The following is a 21,717-nucleotide window of genomic DNA, read 5'->3' as shown; positions in this document are numbered from 1 at the left end:
CTATGCAAGGTCAGAGAGCTCTCAGATTTAATCAAAAATATCTTAATTTGTGTTCCGAAGATGAACAAAGGTCTTACAGGTTTGGAACGACATGACGGTGAGTAATTAATGACATAATTTTCATTTTTGGGTGAACTAACCCTATTAAGGGAAAGACAGTTCACCCAGAAAAGCAAATTATCACTGTTTACTCACTCATGTTGTTACAAACCTGTATGACTTTCTTTCTTCAGTGGGACATAAAAGAACATATTTTGGAAAATATCTCTGTCCCTGTGTCTACTTCTACTATTATGCCTACTTCCCTGCTATATAGTAGGGTTATAAACAATATGAAAAATGAGTAGCATTTACATTACATAACATTCCAAAGTGTCCATCTAATGCACACTTTACTGTCTCACGAGGCCATAAGTCACATGACAAATCCAAAGGATGTAATATGTCCAAAATTTTATACATACTACATCTATGCTATGTTGAACATACTGTTTACTGGTTATGATGTTCATTCCTCATCAAATGTAGTACCTACTCAGTATGTGATTTTGGACACACTTTGGGTTTTTGTTGGTGTTGTTTGGACCCCATTGACTTTAGCTGTATGAACTAAAATAGTTGATATGCCAGTCTTTCTCTGTTGAAAAATCTAAGTAGCAGTAGAATTCAGTAAAAATTTCATACTCTCGTAAAATAATGTATTTGTTATCTAGGAGAAATAATTTCCAAGTAGTACACACCCCATATAATTTTTGACCTGTTGCAAAGCAGTGGTCCCTCCATTTGGAATGACGACCCTTGAAATGCCCTGATGCCCTGAATGGCAGAGAAACTGTGTAGGTCTGATGAGGTCACTGTAGTTATTCTCTATTCCATGCCAAGCAGCCGTATTGGTTGCATGTGTTGTGCTTCTTTGTGGGCAATTTGTGCCTAACATTTTGTTAAAAATCCCCACTCTCTCTTTCTTCCAGATCCGGCTCCCACCCCTCTGCCTGGAAGGCCTTCACCGTAAGTCCATTTTCCTTTCCTCTGTGCCATACCCATCTAAAATCCTCCATTATCTGTCATTAAATATAGTAGAGCAAAAGTCGAAAAAACTTGCATAAGCAAATTATTTAATTGCTCCTTCAAGATTTGTCTGGGTAAAGCTTTTCCATTTTAGATGAGAGTGAGTAGATGTGATAGACCTGCACAGAAAGGAATGCATGCTCTTGTCTGTAAGATTAAATATGTTCAACAAGGCTGAATTAAATTGATCAAAAGTGACTTGATCTTTTTTCATTGCTACAAAAAATTATATTTTAAATAAATGCTGTTCTTTTGTACTTTCAATTCTTCAAAACATCCTCTAAAGCTTGTATCCCAGTTTCCACAAAAATATTAAGCTGCACACTAATGACAAGAAATGAACACCAAATCAACATATCACAAATCATAATATTATTTCTGAAGGATAATGCCTACTGGGGATTTAGTTTTGCTATCACAGAAATCAGTTACATATTAAAATATATTAATATAGAAAACATTTATATTAAATTGTAAAAAATATTTAGCAAAATTACTCTTTTATATAATTACAATTTTTTAAAATGTATAATTTATAATTGAATAATATATTTTATTATTAAATTAAATATTATTTAATTATTATTAAATATTTAAAAATTATAAAGTGTTGACAAACTATAATCACTGCATTTCAGCATTCAGTCTAATTTATTTTCGCTGTTGTCAAATTAAAGTTTTATTGGAATTTAGATAAATTGAGATTTACAGTGAAAGATGTTGTAATTGAAGACTGTTCTTTACATTTCTGATTTATAGCTTTACGGTGAGCCTTCAAGAAACTTCAGCAGGTCAATTCTAGGTTAGCGAAGACAAATGAAGATGTCGTCCATGTTGCTTGCATGTGTCTTGTTTAAGGCTTTAAGAACTGCAGTATTTGTATGTCTAACTTCATTAAAATCAGCCAGCACCTGTTTGTGTTAAAATGTACAACCGGCCTCACCACATGTTTCTGTTTCAACCCACTCAGATTACAGACAGTACATTAATACACTGCCTTCATGTTTCTCTTTTAATCTTACCATATTTCCATGCTGCAGGCTTCAACACTCCTGTTGCAGCCACTTAGCATGGGAGCATAGATTTATGATGGCATATGTTTATTGTATGTTTTTTTTTAGATCCCGGTAATACTTTCAATTTAGTGCTATAGTTTTTGTCCTCACTAGCATCTTCTCATATTATGTAGCAAGTTGACCCACTGTTAGAAGTAAACAGTCACGTGTCATTTATTTACAGTACTGATGCAAATCTCAAAGTGGTGCAGATTTAATTTCTAAGCTTTGTGAATAGTCTCCATCCAAATCAAAGACTGAACCCCTGACCGTTTGACGTGACTGGCCGCGCTCCAAATCACATTAATATTGATTAAAGTCCACAAACCCATCTGTGTGCCTCTAAGCCTCATACAGACGACAGCACGGCTCGTTTTGGACTAGCTGCCGTCATTGCACTGAGGTGCACAGAGATCACTTTGAGCCATATGTTGGCCTGTTGGTAACCATTAGTGTCATCATCAAAGAAAGTCATCATGTCAGCTTCCATCAAGAGGAAAAGGGTCAGTATTCTGTCTGTTTTCCTTTACGCTCTTCTCCTTTATGTGCCTTCTTTATTCCGGATAAGAATCGAAGTGTCAACCTTGTCTTGGTGAGCGGTACCTGGTAAAGAGAGTGTAGGGAGAGGATGTACCTTGTGAGGTGTTGTGGCTGGGATTCTAATGAAACTTTTCCTTTAATGAACTCCAGAGCAGAGGTGTGTTTGCCAGCCTGGTGTCAGTGCATAGACTGAGAGCTGAACTGGCCACAGCTGGTCTTAAACTGGCCTTTTAGTGGGGAAGAGAGGAAATATGAGCGAAAGTGGGGAGTGGTATTGATGTCTAAAGAGCAAAAGGTCAATGAATAGGCAGGGTAAAAGGGATGAGACACAAAAAAGAAAGAATGAGGTGATACGTTCATAGATTAACAGTATGGAAGCTTGTTTTTGTTGACAAATTTATTAAAAAGGAAACGCTGAAAAAATTACATTGCACAAGTCTTCATACCCTTTGCTTTGACACTTGAAATTTAGCTCAGGAGCATTCCAGTTTCACTGGATCGTCTTTGAGATGTTTCTATACTCCGACTGGAGTTAACCTGTGGCAAATTCAGCTGATTGTACATGATTTGGAAAGGCACACACGCAAGTCTATATAAAGTTTAATAGCTGAAATGGATTTCAGAGCAAAAACTATGAGGTCAAAGGAATGGCCTGCAGAGCTGAGAGACAGGATTGTGTTGAGACAGATCTGGGGAAGACTACAAAAACAAATTCTGCTGTGTTGAAGGTTCACAGGATCATTTGGCCTGCATAGTCCTTAATGGATGAAGTTTAAAACAATCAGGACTTTTCTAGATCTAGCCTCCTGACCAAAATGAGCAATCGAAGGAGAAGGGTCTTGGTTAGAGAGGTGATCAAGACACTGATGGTCACTCTGGTTGAGCTCCATGATCTTATATGTCCTTACAGAAGGACAAACATCACTGCAACACTCCACCAATCTGGGCTTGATGGCAAAGTGACCAAACTCAAGCTTCTCCTCAGTAAAGATGCATGATTGGAAACCCATGAAACCCTGATTGGAATTTTAAAAATGCACCCAAATAACTCTGAGTATGAAAAAAAAAAAGATTCTCTGGTCTGATGAACCTCAATTCCTTATTCATGTCTGAGGGAAACCAAGCACCGCTTATCACCTCCATAATACCATCCCAACAGTGAAGCATGGTGGCGGCATCATACAGTGGGAGTGTTTTTCAGCGGCAGGGACAGGGGAAGTGATCAGAGAAGACAGAAAGCTGAATGCAGCTAAATACAGAGATATCCTTAATGAAAACCTGGTTCAGAGCGTTCAGAACCTCAGACTGGGCTGAAGGTTCACCTTCCAACATGACAGTCACCCTACGTACACAGCCAAGACAATCCAGGAGTGACTTAGGGACGACTAAGGGACAACGTCCTCGAGTGGCCCAGCCAGATCTGGGACTTGGAAACAATCAGACAGCTTTGGAGAAACCTATAAATGGCTGTCCACCGATGGTCCCCAGCCAACCTGACAGAGCTTGAGATGATCTAGAGAGAAGAATGGCAAAAAAAATAAAACAAATGCGGATGTGCAAAGCTTGTTGCATCATACCCCAAAAGTCCTGAGGCTGTAATTGTTGCCAAAGTGCTTTAACTATGTTTTGAGTTAAAGGTATGAAGACTTGTGCAAGTGTTTCCTTTTTAATAAATTTGCAAAGTTGTGATAAATCTGGATTTTACTTTGTCATTATGGTGAGTGGGGTGTAGATTTATGTGGGGAAAAAAAGTCATTTAAAGCAGTTTGACATAATAACACAACATAACAAAATGTGAAAAAAATGAAGGGGTATGAAGACTTTCTATAGGCACTGTATATCTTATAATTGTGGCTTTATTTCTCATATTTGCAGCTTCATGTCTCACAAATGCAACTTTATTTCTTGTAATTGCAACTTAATTTTTATGTAATTACAACTTTATACTTTTTACAATTTTGGCTTTCTGTAATTGCTACATTCTCACAATTTTTACTTTTTATAAAAAATAATTTTATTATTCCATAAATGCAACTTATTTTATTTCTCATAATTGTGACATATCGTACATAGCGTTTTTTTAAATTGCGACTTTAAATCTCACAACTTTGACTTTAAATTTGAACTTTTTTTGTAAATGCAATGCAACTTCTCACAATTGTGACTTTATTTCTCATAATTGTGATTTAATGTCTCATGTGTATGGCTTTTTTCTGTAGTTATACATTTATATCTCAAAATTGTGACTTTGACCACAGTGACTTTCATGCAATGAATAAAAACTGTTTAAACATATTTCAAAATATCCTCTTCCATGTTCCACAGAGGAAAGAAAGTCATACAGGTCTTGAATGGCATGATGATGAGTAAATGATGACAGAATTTTCATTTTTGGGTGAACTATCCCTTTAAGAATTTGACCATAATGGAGTCCAATGAGCCCTTTATGACACCGGTGGTTGTTTTTGATGAGGGTGGATGTGAGGTTAACTCTGCTTTATCTTTTGTAAGCGGAAGGGCTTGAATAAGGTGAGCTGGTCTCAAAACAGCAGGTAGGGGCAGCGTCTACATACCCCTGTTGTGTCTAGCACGTCTCAGATGCTCACCACAGCTGCACGTCATGATTGCTCACACTGAAGACCTTATTCATAGACTTTTTAATAAATGCAATATGTATTCTTCCCCCTTTTCACTGCCCCTCACTTTTGACATTGCTTTTTTTATGGGGACCACCTGGAAAGGTAATCGAACACCATGGATGAGGAATGGGCATGAACCTTAAAAAGAAGAAACAATGGTCACTGTTGTTCTGGCCCAAATGTCAGCCATCCTGTAGGGGAGGGAGGTCTCAGCATCACACCTTTTTCACTCATTTTCTCACTCGTTGATGCTGGAGTGTTTTTAGGAAGCACAGTAGGACGAATTTATTAAGCAAGAACAGACTTTTAAGGGAGATAAATGACTCATCAACCAACATTTCCTGTGCTTCATTGAAGCATCCCACAAAAAAAATTGATGGTTGCTCTTTCATAGCTTAGGATTTACTGGTATTTCCTAGAACAGTACTTCTCAAACATTTGAACTTAAAGGGATAGTTCACCCAAAAATGAAAATTCTGTATCCTCATGTCTTTCCAAACCCATAAGACCGTCGTTCATCTTTGGAACACAAATTAAGATATTTTTGATGAAATCCGAGAGCTTTCTGACACTGCATAGACAGCAACGCAACTACCTGTTCAAGCCCCAGAAAGGTAGTAAGGATATCGTTAAAATAGTCCATGTGATATCATTAGTTTAACCATAATGTTATGAAGCTGCAAGAATACATTTTTGGGTCTTTTTCAGTTGCAGGCCTTGAAAATGACAGCCCTACTACAGTTTCTGCCATTTCTGATTCTCATTTTTAGCTGTTTGTCTGCCATCACTAGCATCTTTTATAATCAACTGTTTGACTTTCAGTTGAAAGTGATGCACATTAATCCTACTGGAGGAGCTGCTAAGGTTATCTTTATCAAAATATAATTCATGTACTGTAAATAGACATCTTTTCTTTACTGTGTTTTTAGCATGACGAGACAGCTTAATGTACACAATGCAGTTGTGCTGCTGGTCTCCCATGAAACGTCAGCAGAATTCTTTAATAGCAGGAGTTTGAACCGTATACGGCCCCACATTTCTTCAAGGTTGTTTATAAAATCCCCTTTTTCCCTGTTTGAAAAGATTAATACTACCATCACTGGCTTGTCAAGCCTGTTAAAGTTTTCCCAGCTGTTTGAAAGGGAAACTTTTTCTCAAATAAAATTACATTTAAAAAGGAGATACTCAGCTTTTTTACGATTGCGGTTTTAACTGGCCTGCAGAATGGTGGATCGAACTGATCTTAAACTCCAGACCATTGTTCGCTCAAGGCTGGGCTATTGGGGTACGGGGCTGGAGTTATCCCAGAAGCCTCAGCATTGTCTGAAGGAGCACATCCTAATGGTGCCCCGTACTGCTTTTGAGTAACGACTACAATAATACTTCTGAGAGCTATTCAAGTGCTTCAGTTTTAGAAAGCTTTCCGTTTTAACAAAGGGCCCCCTGTAACTTCTGCTCTGTATTTGATTGATGTTAAAGCCTTGATGTGATATATTTGATTCTTAAAGCTTTTGAAGATGTATTCGTTCATTCAGAACTGTGTCACTGTGGTGTGTTGTTATGGACAGTAATTTAATTGTAAAGTTATGAAAGTAAGTAGCAGCTTGTTTGTATAGTGCTTTGAGTTGGCACATTGAGTTACAGAGCTTGTAAAAGCAGCTCAAATTTACTGCAAGTTCATGGGCTTTCTTTTTGTTTTTTTTTGTTTTTTTTCATAACAGACATTTTTAAACTAATGGGACATATTACCCTTAGAACTGGTCACTATATATCTATGGAAGTCAGTTTTCCACATCAGAGTACAAAAATATTGCAAATGTGACTTTATTTTTTAAAAATAGTTCTCAAACTTTTAAGGTCATGTATCACCTCTGGTCAGATCTGACCTTGTTTCTCATTATTCTGACTTTTTCTAAATTGTGACATTGTTTCTCATAATTACAACTTTATTTCTTGTAATTGTGACTTCTTATCTCACAAATGCGGCTTAATTTGTCTGTAACTGGAACTTTATCACCCGGTTTCACAGACCAGGCTTAAGCTAGTCCCAGACTAAAATGTTTGTTTGAATGGTCTCAACTGAAAATATCTTGCTCTTACATATCTTAAAATATGTCAGTGCCATTGTTCCGTCTCAAGATGCACACCTGTAACGTTTTCTTCTAAGGCATTTTTATAAAAGCTGCTTAAATATCTTAATTTAACTAAGGCCTAGTCCTGGTTTAAGCTAAGCCCCGTCTGTGAAACCGGGCCTATATCTCACAATTGATTGTGGCAGTCGTGGCCTAATGGTCAGAGAGTTGGACTCGTAATCCAAAGGTTGCGGGTTCGAGTCTCGGGCCGGCAGGGATTGTAGGTGGGGGGAGTGAATGTCCAGCGCTCTCTCCACCCTCAATACCACGACTGAGGTGCCCTTGAGCAAGGCACCGAACCCCCAACTGCTCCCCGGGCGCCGCAGCATAAATGGCTGCCCACTGCTCCGGGTGTGTGTTCACGGTGTGTGTGTGTTCACTGCTGTGTGTGTGCACGATGGATGGGTTAAATGCAGAGCACGAATTCCGAGTATGGGTCACCATACTTGGCTGAATGTCACTTCACTTATTCACTTATTCAATTGCATTTTTTAATACATAATTGCGACTTGATTCCTTATGTTGACTTTAAATCATACGATTGTGATTTTATATCTAACCTTTGTGACTTTATATCTCACTGTGTGACTTTCTCCAAGTCCAACTCCAACTTTATTTATAAAGCACCTAATAAAACAACTAAGTTGACCACAGTGCTGTACAATAAGATCAATAGAAGAAAATAAAAACAATAATAAATAACCATGAAAAAACATCACAACATTCAAGACAAACCCAAAAGGGTACCTACAGTGACAATATCTCAGCACTCATCCCTGATCAAAGGCTAGTGGAAAAAAAAGTTTTTTTAACTGCTTCTTAAATACATTTAGAGATGATAACTGTTGCAAAAACACTGGCAAACTGTTCCAAAGCCTTGGAGCAGCTACCGCAAATGTGTGGTCACCTCTGAACTTTAATTTTGATCGAGGAACATGAAGGAGATTTTGTCCATTAGATCATAGTGATCTGTTTGACTCTTGAACCTGAATAAGATCAGCAATGTATGGAGGGGCTATACCATGCAGGGATTTAAAGACAAAAATTAAAATCTTAATGTATTCTGTAAGGTACTGGTAACCAATGCAGCGATCTCAGCACAGGGGTAATGTGGTCATACTTCCGAGTACCTGTCAGTAGTCTTGTGGCTGAATTCTGAACCATTTGTAATCGGTCTAAAAGTTTTCTTTGAGTACCATAATAAAGTGAGTTGCAATAATCTAATCGAGAAAAAATAAAAACATGAACAAGATTCTCCAAATCTATAGGTGCTAAGAAAGGCTTGATCTTACTAATTAGTAAGACTTTATTTCCTATTTTGTAACATTTAACTTTGAATTAGCGGTTTAATTTTTTATTGTGATGCTAAAATGGGCTTCCATATATGTATATATACTGTACAGTCTGTTAAATATAAATAGGATTTTATGATCCCCACTTTAATATATTTAGTGTTAATGCTTTTTTCCCACAACATTTTTGCTCAACATTTATTGCATTGTGTGCAATTTATCTGCTAACCTGACCAAAGATGCACTTGTTTTTGTAGCTTCAAAATAGGTTATAATAACTGCAGAAAACAAGCTCACCATGCAAGCAGATACAGTCTCGGTCAAGATCTAAATCTCTAGCTTGTTATGGGGCTCTTTTAACTAAGTGTTGATTGACTGAAGATTGGAGCTTTAATATGAGTCTCTTGGTATACGACCTTTGACCTGGTATGCTCTATGGCGGAGGTGCAGTCTGAAACTTGATCCTGACCTTTCGTCAGAACTTCTTTTCCAGTCTCAGGGCAAGCGGTGTGGGTCAGCATACCTCCACAGCACCCCATATGACGCCATATTAACCTCTACCACTCAATTACATCAGCAGACCACACTGCCCTGCCATAGACAGCCTGTTTATCTTTATTTTAATGGTCCGTTAATATATGCCAGCTGATATTAGGTCATCACAGACAAAAATATTTGCATTTCAGTTAACCATAGCAAGGGTATGTGGAGGTTGGTTTTAAACTATTCTATAATTTCTCACAACTTTTAAAAGTATAATTTGGAGTTTATTTTTTGGACTGTGGTATACATTTATATCTATGAGAGATAAATTTAACAATGTGTTTATGTGTGTAATAATTATTTTAACACCTCTCAAAAGTAAAAAAAAAAAATGCTTATCAAAGAATACAATTATAGTTTTATCATATTGTCTACCTCTGAATGAATAAATTAGGCATTTTGAACTAGGGATTTAGGGTATTGTATACTTTTATAATATATTATGTATTCAGATTATCCCCAGTCTCCCTCTCTCTCACCGTCTTCAGCCTTTCCTTTTTCTATTGACTCTCTGCCCTGCACCCTCTCCTCAAGTTTTTCCATGAACAAAGTCTGGCAGCCAAAGCCTTCTGATTTCTTTCCATTTGAGCTACAGCAGACGTACGTTTGGATACACAACTGTAAATATGAATGAAAGCTCAGAGACTCTTTCTTTCTCTCTTCTTTTAACTGAGGGAATAAGTAATGTCTTATTCCCATTACTTTTAGAGGTACATGGGGCCAGTAAATTTACTTTTATTGGGAGAGCATGAACTTTATTCCCAGAGCCCCTCTCAAATGGATAACCCTTTACCTGCAGCACAAGTTCCTTTCGGTTTTAATGCTTTTTACAGCTTTGGATATGCTAAAGTTATGAAATAATGTCTTAGTGAAGATAGTTTAATGATATATATAATGTATAATGATTTGTTCTGTTGATATGGACAGAGATAAATAGGTCATGCTTAAGGAAAGCAGAGACAGTTGTGTACAGTGAGCTTATTTATTGATATTCCACGACTTATGTGGAGTTTCTATGTTTTCCTACACCTGGAAGTAAGCTGTGAGTAATGCATAATTACTCAAGGTTCCCCACTCTCTATAAAAACACAGCGGCTGCGTTAAACATGCATGTTCTTGTCATTTAAACAGCCGTGTTTGCATTATGATCTATACACTTTGGCTTTGTAAATCATAAGGTGTGACAAATCGCAAGCACATATCAAAACAGGGTGAAGAAGCTTTCTTGGATAAAGATTGTTCTTGACTCTGCTTAGTGATTATATGAGTCATGTTGTCAGTTTAGTGGTGCTGTGCCAATTCTTTGAGCCAGCATTGATTACAGCATGAACTTCAGGCGCTTTTTTGGCAGACGAATGTAGATTCACGTAGCGCGCAATAACATATGAAGTAAATAACAGTGGTGTCAGGATTCAGTTTTATAACTTTCACACAAGCAGATGCATACACACCCACACAACACTTACACACACACCGAGTGTGAAATCAGAGTTGTGCCTCTTCAGCAAAAACCCTGTCTTATTGCACCGCAGATTGACCATTTAAGTACTTAAATTGAGTACTTACCGTAACTTAATGGAATTTAAAGGAATAGTTCACCCAAAAAGTGAATATTTGCTGAAAATGTACTCACTCTCAGGCCATCCAAGATGTAGATGAGTTTGCTTCTTCACCAGATCAGATTTTGAGAAATTTAGCATTGCATCATTTGTTCACCAATGGATCCTCTGGAGTGAATGGGTGCCGTCAGAATGAGAGTCCAAACAGGTGATAAAAGCATGACTCCAGTCCATCAGTTAATGCCTTGTGATGTGAAAAACAGCGTTTTGCATGATAAACATGATTTTAAAAATTTGGAAGTTTTTAACTTCAAACCATTGCTTTCCTCTAAAATGTAAGTCGCCCATCTTATTGCTTTCTATGATAAAAACGTTGTCTCGTCTGAATCAGGAGAGAAATAGGCACAGATCAAGCACTGTTTAAAGCAAAAACAGTCCAACACAGTTTTGAACAAGTATGTTGGTGAATGTTGATGTGATGTGGGAATTACTTTTTTACTGGTTATTATGGACTGATATTTTGCCAGAAGTGATGGTTTAAAGTTAAAATGCCTTAATGATTTATTTATTTATTTATTTAAAACAAGCAGCTTTTCACTTCACAAGACATGAATTGAAATGGTTATGTGGATTACTTGTGGATTATTGTGACGTTTTTATCAGCTGTTTGAACTCACATTCTGACGGCACCCATCCGCCTTAGAGGATCTATTGGTGTGCAAGTGATGTAATGCTAAATTTCAGCAAATCTGTTCTGATGAAGAAACAAGCTCATCTACATCTGGGATGGCCTGAGAGTGAGCACATTTTCAGTTAAGTTTTATTTTGGTTTGAACTATTTCTTTTAATTAAAGTCTGTGCAAATGCAATTAAATTTTTAGATTTAATTAAAAAATATTGTAAATTAATAGTTGTGCTATTGTCACCCATGGAAATAATGTTGTAAAAAGAATTTTATTTAAGAGTGTTTGCAAATTTTATATTGATCATGATGGAAGTAACTCATTAATTTTGATAAATATTGCCATAGCCTGCTATATTCTTTACAACTAAGTTCTCAGAATCAGCACACGATGGAGAATTACGGCATGTAAATTGTGTTTAGCACTAATTTTGTGGGTGTGTTTGCACCGTTACCTAGTTAGCATAATTCCTTTAGTGTTTCGGATCCAGACACAATACAGACAAGCTTGTGCAAATAAACAATGCTATCAGCTGACACAATTCACTCTTTGTATACTCCACCTAATTACTTGTTTTGTGACACCTCAGCTGGTCAGTTCTGTTTGTTATTAAATGATCAGTACACATTGTGGTTCAGTGAATAGAAAAACAAACGTGGACTATTTTTTTCTCCATGTACGTTGTCACCTCTCGTCCTAATGTGCTCCTAACAGCTTGACCTTTCTGCCCTCTTTTGTTTGGTAAATCACTCAACTGCACATTGTATAAGCAAATCATCTGTGGGGGTTTTAATACACCCGTACAGCCAAACTCCAGATTATTTGTTTCAGCGAGAGCAGTTGCACCCAGTGGACGTGGACCTTTAAATTGAGAAATCGGAGCCCGAGGCTCAGCGTTGCTCTCAGGGGATGTGATGTGGTCAGATGGAGTGCGGAGTGAAGAGAAGGGGTGGGTAATCTTTTGGGTTCCCAAAGCACAGATCATAGTTTCAATTGCACATCTAATCAGACTTCTGATGGATATAGAGCTGTCAGGAAACCAACAAAATACCAGTGACATTTCACGACTCTTGATGCTCAATTTTGATACCAAAAAAAAATGTCATGTATTTGAGCACATACTATTTAAGGTAAATATTAAATAAATAAATACCAGTTATATAATTTCATGATTCTTGATGCTAAATTTTGATGCCACAGAGAAAAACTATGTCATTTATTTGAGCACATACTATTTAAGTTAAATATTTAAATAAATAAATAAATAAAACAATGGCTTGGACCTAAATATGTTTTTCAAAAATAAGAATAGTTTAAGTGTTTTCCCCCTTTTTTCCTTTTTATTATTGCAGATAAGGATAACTTTCGTTGTTCTTATAATAATATTATTGTAAATTGATAAGTTTTTAAGTAATTTTATTTTCAGTAGTTTTCTCTTTTTCTCTTATATTGCTAATTATTAATCATTAAATAATAAAATAATGTCATATTGTTAAACAATGTCAATAATATTAAAGTTTCAAGTTCAAGTGTTTACATTTACAAATATTAACTTTATTATTATTATTGAAAAAAGGCATTTTTGTCAACTTGCATTAATTTCATATGACTGGCTTCTTTACATTAATACGTTGTCAAGACAAGCATTTCGATTTTTTTTTTTTAAATCTCTGCTCAGATCATGTGCCTAGTCTTTGACTATAGTTTGCATGCCCTGTTTTTCTCTTTCTGGGAGATCTCAGGGGTCACAGGGCTGTGTCCTTTGCTTCTGTAATAGAGGCTGCTATTGTAGTAGTGTAACATGAGGACTCTTTCCTCTTTTTCTTCGTGGCTCCTAATGAGAGTCCCTTGGTTGCTGTGTTTCCCTTCCTCCCGAGATGCAGTCACGGGCCACAGGCCCCCCCTGTTTCATGGACAAACCAGTCCACTGTTACCCATATTCCCCCCATTGTTAAATATACTGCCATTGACCTGGGTCAAACATTAGCTGAAGAGTAAACCTGACTTGTATCCTCTCTTTTTCAAAAATCCTTCTCAAGGTCTTAAGTTTAGTCCCCATTATACAAGATTTTATGTGTCTTACATCTGGCATACAGAAGAGTTTTAAAAAACCTCAAAGATTGTGTGTGTGCGCAGATACATAGCCAATGAAACAGTCTATTTTACAGTTTCAGGCAGTCTGCCCGTCTTCTCTACTCTGGAATGCCCTCATACTTTCAGTAACAACAAAGTTAAGATGTTTTGGAAAGTGTTTCATCACAACAGCACTGATAATATGGACATTAACATTCATAGTGCATGAAATGGCAGGCTCACAGTCACTAAGAAGTGATATCGTTGATCATTGTTGCTTTCATGGTACTCAAAGTATCTGAGATGAAAATATTGAGTGTTAGAGACTCCAGAGGTGCATGCAATAATTTTATATGAGCACATAAAATATGACATGAATTTGGATGGGATCAGAAACTCTAAGTACATGCATCACCATTGAGCCCATAAAATATTAAAGAGAGGTGATCTAACACAAGACTTTAGGAGGGATCCTTTAGTCATGGAACAACAGTCAACAGTCTTTGCATGTTTAGGGATAAATCTTTCAAAAATATAGCATGCTTCTCATATACAAGTAGATAGAGGGCAGTGGGTTATTTCAACTAAACGTGAATTTTCAACATTATTACACTCCTTTAGTCTCCTTTAGATTTAGACTTAATGGAATAATTCACCCAAAAAATTTAATTTGCTGAACATTTACTCACCCTCAGGCATTCCAAGATGTAAATGAGTTTGTTTTCCAAACAGCTGATAAAAACATCACAATAATTCACAAGTAATCCACCGATTAATGTTTTGTGAAGCAGAAAGCTAGATTTTTCAGGCATTTTAAGTTTAAAAAGTTCAAACTCTCATGCTAACGGCACCCATTCACTGCAGAGGTTCAATTGGTGAGCAACTGATGTAATGAGAGTAAATTTCAACTAAATTTCTCCAAATCTGTTCTGAAGAAGAAACAAACTCACCTCTTAGATCTCAGATTTTCATTTTTGGTCAAATTATTATTTTTAAAGTTTATTTTAATAGTTTTATTATAAATGTACAGGATTCAGTGCATTTCCATTACTTGTCTTTTCCAGTCCTTTTTTCATTTATAAGCATTTCATAAAGATAAATCCAGTTTTCCATGTGTACGTCAGTAACCAATCTTTGTAGTGTACAGTTTTTTTCTAAAGTACCAAAAGTCCCTCAGTGGACAGACTGATGATATCACGCTGACTAGTTTTACTCTACTTTAAGGACTTGGGAGCCCTTCAAGTGAGCTTATCTACAATTAGTTTTCTTAATGTAGGCCAGTGAGTCTCTTGATCTTAAAATGGAATAAATGGAAATATCTGTTCATAAAATCAGTCATCAGCAATCAGATCTACTTATTTCAAAATCACATTTCGGCACAGCATGACTTTGAGATTCCAAACAGAGTATCTCACTGTCCATGCTGATCAACATTTCTGCTGCTTAACTCATTTTTAAGTGGAGCAACATATGGCACAAGAGAAAAAAAAGTGTAGGAAACATCTTAAGGAGGTGTTTTTGACTCCTTAATGGATGGAGAAGGAGGGAGAGTGGCTAAAAAGATGGAGGAGGCTTCAGGCCAGGCAGATTGGAGATTGTTTCCGGATGGGAATATCTTGATACATTTATTAGACTCCAGGGCATGTGCAATAACACTGATGACACAAATCCATTCTCCTTACTGTTGCTAGTATCACTGACATCTTCATGAGCTTAGCTTCTTAACAAGGCTCTTGTAAATCACAACTTTGTTTGGGCCAAGATATTCATTTTAGGGCATCTGGCTGACCTCACTTCACATGCATCAAACTGAGGTTTGATGGTGAAATAGCTGAGTTTCCAGACCAGCACAACAGGCAAAGATCTTCTCCTGTTGTTTGGATTTTAAATCATCTTCAAATCATATCTTGTGGAGGTCCATTTCCCCCAAATAATTTCAAAAATGCTTTGGTAACATAATTATGACACAAAAAGTAAAAATTATGAGATGCCAAGTCATAATTGTGAGATTAAAAAGTCAAACATATGACATAAAAGTCATATTTACGATGGCATTTAAAAAGTAAATTTTTAATATCATACTTATGACTCATAATTTCAGCATTTCGTATCATAAATAAAAATGAATTTCTATCTCATAAACGATAGTCTTCTATGTTAGATTTCTGTCAAATGTTTGTCATAATTTTGACTGTCATAATTATGATTTACTATCTTATAATTTAGATTTTTATTGTTGTAATAATGATTTTCTATGTCACAATTATGATTTTCTAAAGGCTTTTTTTCTTACATGGTGGAAATGGGCTTACAGAGAAATGGCTGCGGTCAATAAAGCAAAAGGGAAATGCTAAATAATAAGAAACGTCAAAATTCAAGTTGAATTTTCCTATATAAATAAATCAGTCAATGCAGTTTAGTACAAAATGTTTAAGAAATAAATTCATATATATATTGTTTTCCTCTGTGGTCTCAAAATGTTGGGCCCCTTTGTATAGGCTAATTGTTTGTGGATGGCTGTTGCTACACACTTTTCACTGAAGAATTAAACATCCATCCTGGTAATGTTTAATGTGCATCTCTCTCAGGATGATTTCTCTGCTACTCAGCTCACAGGGGAGCATTTTTAGACTCTTCACTCCTTCCTGTCTTGACTCAATAGGTTTAACAGGAGAGTTTGAGGATCCTGCAGGAATTCCAAAATGTGCTGGAGCTGAAGAGCATGTTGAAAGGCATATCATGTTTTTTTGTGTGCTTAGAACTTTCTCTTGTTCTCTTCCTCTTGTTACATTACTGTCACAGGTCAATTAACACAGTTTGTGTTGCGCCTCACACTTTTCCTTTAATTATGACTAGCTTCCAACTGGCATTGATGAGTAAAGAAATGCCCCGGACTTCCATCTGTTTATACAAACCACGCGCTTCGTAAGAAACACAAACACACGCTGATGAACTGGAGTGTGTTCATGTATATGTGCATGTAAGGGAAAGAGAGAAAAAAAAAAACAATATTATGCAAAAATAGGTTATAGTTCCTCACAACAACTGTTCCTCCTTGTCTTTTAGCTTTCAGTGGGTGGCCACAGTTACCAATGCATTCTCCTGTGACGCACATGCTGGAGAGCTGGGAAACTTTTCCAGTGTCTGTCACTGTGCCGGATTCTTGGCCTCAATTTTAGATTACATAATACATGACAGGACACATTTTTAACTAAACTATTTTGCCCTTACAACTCAGAACTGTAGGGTTAGCATGGGAATGCTGTCAGATTGTAATTTTGATATATTCCATTGTATAATTTAAATATATACACTACCATTCAGAAGTTTAGGGTAAGTAAGATTTTTAAGAAATTAATACTTTTATTCAGCAAGGATGCTTTAAATAGATCAAAAGTGACAGTAAACATTGTTACAAAAAAATCTATTTTAAATAAAATGCTGTTCTTTCTATTCATCAAAGAATCCTAAAAAATGCATCAAGGTTTCCACAAAAATATTAAGCAGCAAAACTGTTTTCATCTGTGATAATAATAAAAAATGTATTGAGCACCAAATCAGCATATTAGAGTTATTTCTGAAGGATCATGTGATACTGATGACATTAAAAGTCTTCTTTCAAAAACATTCAAATATTTGACCAACCCCAGTGTTTGAACAGTGTTGAATGTATGTATAGACTAACAGACGCACATACATTTACTGTAACTGAATTTATAAAAGACAATTGTATTTTATTACCAAGCTGATAGCTGAAAGCTACTGCAGCATTAAGTCATTTTGCAAAAATATTATGTTCTACTGTTTAAAACATTTATATAATATATATATATATATATGACCATAGAAATATTCCTATTTTCTAGTGTACTCTGTAAAAAAAAAAAAAAAAGTTAGTATTCTATTCCAAACATGTCCAGATTGAGTTCTAATGTCTGGATCGACGTTTGCTCCTCAGACACTGCTTTGACTTTTGACCTCTGACCTTTCACACACCTGCTTTTCATTAACACCACCAACCATTTTAACTGATTTTTTCACATTTTGTCTGTTTATTTGAACTGTTCATAACCTGATCATTGTTTTCTCTCATTTTATCTTACACGTTATTAAGTAAAATTGTTTTGGTTTACTGCATTGCAAATCTCTGGAGTCCAACAGTGACTCAGGCTTTGCTTTTTTTCTCTTGGTGTATGGATGACATACACTTTTGCAAGAACCACCCATTCGTATGGTTTAAATTACAGGGTATGACATGCATACACAGAACACAATGTCTTTTTCATTATTTATGATATGTTGAATGCTTTAAATTATATATCCAGGTCTGTATTATATTCCATTTGAATGTATTTTTCATATGTTGGATTTGTATTGTATAGGCTGATTAAATATGCCAGGTTTTGTTCTGTGGGGTTGCAGCTGTGTGTATTTGTGTGATATAGTGGCACTTACTGCCCTCTAGTGCTGGAGTAAAAATTACAATATTACATGAATTCCCTCTGCCAAAAAATAAATTGTGATAAAAGCCAGTGTAGGGGGATCTGGGCTGCAGATAGTTTTTAAGGCCTGCTAACCTAATTTACCATACTTAACGCGCACATTACACATTTATTTTGTTTTTAGAGATGATTTTGATGAGGAAGGTTTCTGCCAGCCATACAGAGGGATCGCGTGTGCTCGCTTCATAGGAAACAGGAGTATCTTCGTGGACTCGCTGCAGATGCAAGGCGAGATTGAGACCCAAATCACAGGTAGCCCTTTAAAAAAAACATTCACTTCTCAGTCCTTACAAAAGACATTTCAAAACAAAACCTGTGTTGTACAGATTTCAACTGAAATGCAGCTGATAAGACAAGTCTCAAGCCTTAGATAAGAGAGCTTTTGCCAGCTAGACTGTGTTTTTGGGAGGGTCATACATTTAAGAGGGTCATACATAGACATCTTTGAATTACCATATAGATTCCAACCTATGTGAATATAGTAATCATTCAAGACCATCTTACATTTCTGCCATGGTATTACAATCTGATACCAGAACCAGAGAGAAAAGTTATGTAGTCTGAGAGAGTTTAAAGGTTTTTTAAAGCTAAATCTTGGTATCATACACTTATGGACTAGACTAAGCTGGGCTTCAGTTTTAAATTTGAATTGTTTTTGTTTTCTGTGAGAAAGTTCCTAATTGTAGCTATTAGATCACACAAGCATTCTCTGTGGTTTCCTCTCAAGAGTGAGCAGTCAATTTGTTTTTGAATCACACAGCTTCTTGCGAAACCACAACAATTCACCAGAACTTTGTCTAGATATAATTATAGTTTCACTAGACTGTTACGTAGCTTGTTAGAATCCACAATGGCTTATTTTTGCTTTAAAATCTGGAGGAAACCCCTGTGTGAAGGCTTGTTTCTGTTTTGTTTTTTCAGCGGCGTTCACCATGATTGGCACCTCCAATCACCTGTCAGATCGCTGCTCCCAGTTCGCTATCCCGTCCTTGTGCCATTTTGCCTTCCCGACATGTGACCGCAGCTCTGGCATGGACAAACCGCGGGACTTGTGCAAGGACGAGTGTGAGATTCTGGAGAACGACCTGTGTAAGACAGAGTACATCATCGCTCGGTCCAACCCCCTCATTCTCAAGCGCCTCAAACTGCCCAACTGTGACGACCTGGCCGCTTCGGACAGTCCCGAGGCTGCCAACTGTATGAGAATAGGCATTCCAATAGCTGAGACCATAAATAAAAGTATGTATTTTGTGTAATTATTAAAAAAGACTTGTCAAAATGTTATTTTATTGAAAAAGAAATCAATTATATTCCATTTTAGGCCACAAATGTTATAACAACAGCGGTTCAGATTATCGCGGGACAGTCAGCGTGACTAAATCTGGTCGTCAGTGTCAGCCATGGAACTCGCAGTATCCCCACATCCACACCTTCCTGGCCATGCGTTACCCAGAGCTCAATGGGGGACATTCCTACTGTCGCAACCCCGGAAACAAGCACGATGCTCCCTGGTGCTTCACCCTAGATGAGGGTGTGCGCATGGAGCTCTGCGACATTCCTCCATGTGGTGAGATACACTGCTCATATTGACATAGGCTATGTTCAGAATAGCATGCTACACTCATAATATTTCCAAAATATACAGTATGCAAGCTTTGTGTTTTATATGGGTTTATTTATGCACAGAATACTGGTAAGATCTACCGAAATTGTTAAAAATGCTGTATCCCACAATGCAATGCACTATTAGATTTATTTATAGGCCTATACTATCATAGTATTTATTAAAGATTTTAAATTAGATTTTTTTTTTTTTTTACTGTATTTAATGTAGCTTAATTAACTTCTAGTTTAGTTTTTTATTACAGTTTTTGCCAAGGCAACATTTCGAATTTTCATTGAATTTTTTACGGTTAAGTTTTCAAGTTTTTTAATAATATATATTTTATTTTAGCTTTATTTTAATTACTAAAAACATTGTTACAACAGTAACAATGTAATGCACTTGACTTGAACTCCCATTTCAAGTGTGATGAGAACAATAAATATTGTAATATGAGCTATGATTTTACTTTAAAATAAATGGCCACCACATACACGTAATAAGGTCAAGTGCATGATTAAATAATATACCATTTAAAAAATTAGTATGCAGTGTGCAGTATATTTTTTAGTATGCAGTATGCTTGTATTCTGTTCTGAATATAACCAAACTTGGGTAATCTGTGAAAGATTTTACTCCAAAACACATATTTTAATTGGCACTGCCTTAGCTTCAGTGCAAATGTTGTTATAACAGACTTTCGTATGGTTTTATTTCATATATTTGTATATTCATTGTCCACAGATTTGCCCAAGCATGGCAGCAGCAGTATGGGGATTCTGTACATCCTGGTACCAAGCGTTGCTATACCGCTGGCTATCGCCCTGCTGTTCTTCTTCATCTGTGTGTGCCGAAACAACCAGAAAGCCTCACGTCCACCAGCCCCACGTCAGCCCAAACCAGTACGTGGCCAGAACGTGGAGATGTCCATGCTCACGGCATACAAACCAAAGGTGAGATGTTACCACTAACAGATCGTAACCAACTATGAAAGTGCATCTATACCACAGTGTATCAGTGGATTCCGGCACAAAACTTGCATCTTATTCTCTTATTACCCAAAGGTGCGAAATGAGCTTAAATAAACATTTAAGTAATTTCTGATAGGCCTATTTAAGTGAATCGGGTGCTAAAACAACATTGAGCATACAGGTGGGAAAAAGATTATTTGATCCCCTGCTGATTTTGTACATTTGCCCACTGACAAAGAAATGATCAATCTATAATTTTAATGGTAGGTTATTTGAACAGTGAGAGACAGAATAACAACAAAAAATTCCAGAAAAACTGATTTGCATTTTAATGAGTCAAATAAGTATTTGATCCCCTATCAATCAGCAAAATTTCTGGCTCCCAGGTGTCTTTTATACAGGTAAGGAGCTGAGATTAGGAGTGCACTCTTAAAGGGAGTGTCCCTAATCTCAGTTTGTTACCTGTATAAAAGACAATGTGTCCACAGAAGCAATCAATCAATCAGATTCCAAACTCTCCACTATGGCCAAGACCCAAGAGCTGTCCAAGGATGTCAGGGACAAGTTTGTAGACCTACACAAGGCTGGAATGGGCTACAAGACCATCGCCAAGCAGCTTGGTGAGAAGGTGACAACAGTTGGTGCGATTATTTGCAAATGGAAGAAACACAAAATAACTGTCAATCTCCCTCGGTCTTGGGCTCCATGCAAGATCTCACCTCGTGGAGTTTCAATGATCATGAGAACGGTGAGGAATCAGCCGAGAAACACAGGAGGATCTTGTCAATGATCTCAAGGCAGCTGGGACCATAGTCGCCAAGAAAACAATTGGTAACACACTATGCCATGAAGGACTGAAATCCTGCCCCCTGCTCAAGAAAGCACATGTACAGGCCCGTCTGAAGTTTGCCAATGATTCAGAGGAGAACTAAGTGAAAGTGTTTGGTCAGATGAGACTAAAATTCAGCTCTTTGGCATCAACTCAACTCGCCGTATTTGGAAGAGGAGGAATGCTGCCTATGACCCCAAGAGCACCATCCCCACTGTCAAACATGGA

The 21,717-nt window shown here is 36.8% G+C and overlaps 1 protein-coding gene across 1 annotated transcript in view; it reads left to right on the top strand.

The window, feature by feature from the left end:
• The window catches only part of LOC306844472 (inactive tyrosine-protein kinase transmembrane receptor ROR1-like), a gene marked incomplete at its 3' end in the record, with an annotated part of 118,783 nt that overhangs the window by 92,860 nt on the left and 4,206 nt on the right, over positions 1-21,717 (top strand). Inside the window, exons 4-8 of the mRNA XM_079376629.1 lie at positions 972-1,008; positions 18,211-18,338; positions 19,008-19,325; positions 19,408-19,653; positions 20,434-20,642. Coding sequence (XP_079232755.1) covers positions 972-1,008; positions 18,211-18,338; positions 19,008-19,325; positions 19,408-19,653; positions 20,434-20,642 — 938 coding nt within the window. The remainder of the gene's footprint in view (positions 1-971; positions 1,009-18,210; positions 18,339-19,007; positions 19,326-19,407; positions 19,654-20,433; positions 20,643-21,717) is intronic.

Source organism: Barbus barbus (genome assembly GCF_936440315.1).
Source record: "Barbus barbus genome assembly, chromosome: 25".
Taxonomy (NCBI): domain Eukaryota; kingdom Metazoa; phylum Chordata; class Actinopteri; order Cypriniformes; family Cyprinidae; genus Barbus; species Barbus barbus.
The sequence above is the reverse complement of the archived record's forward strand: the minus strand, read 5'-3'. Positions and strand labels throughout refer to the sequence as shown.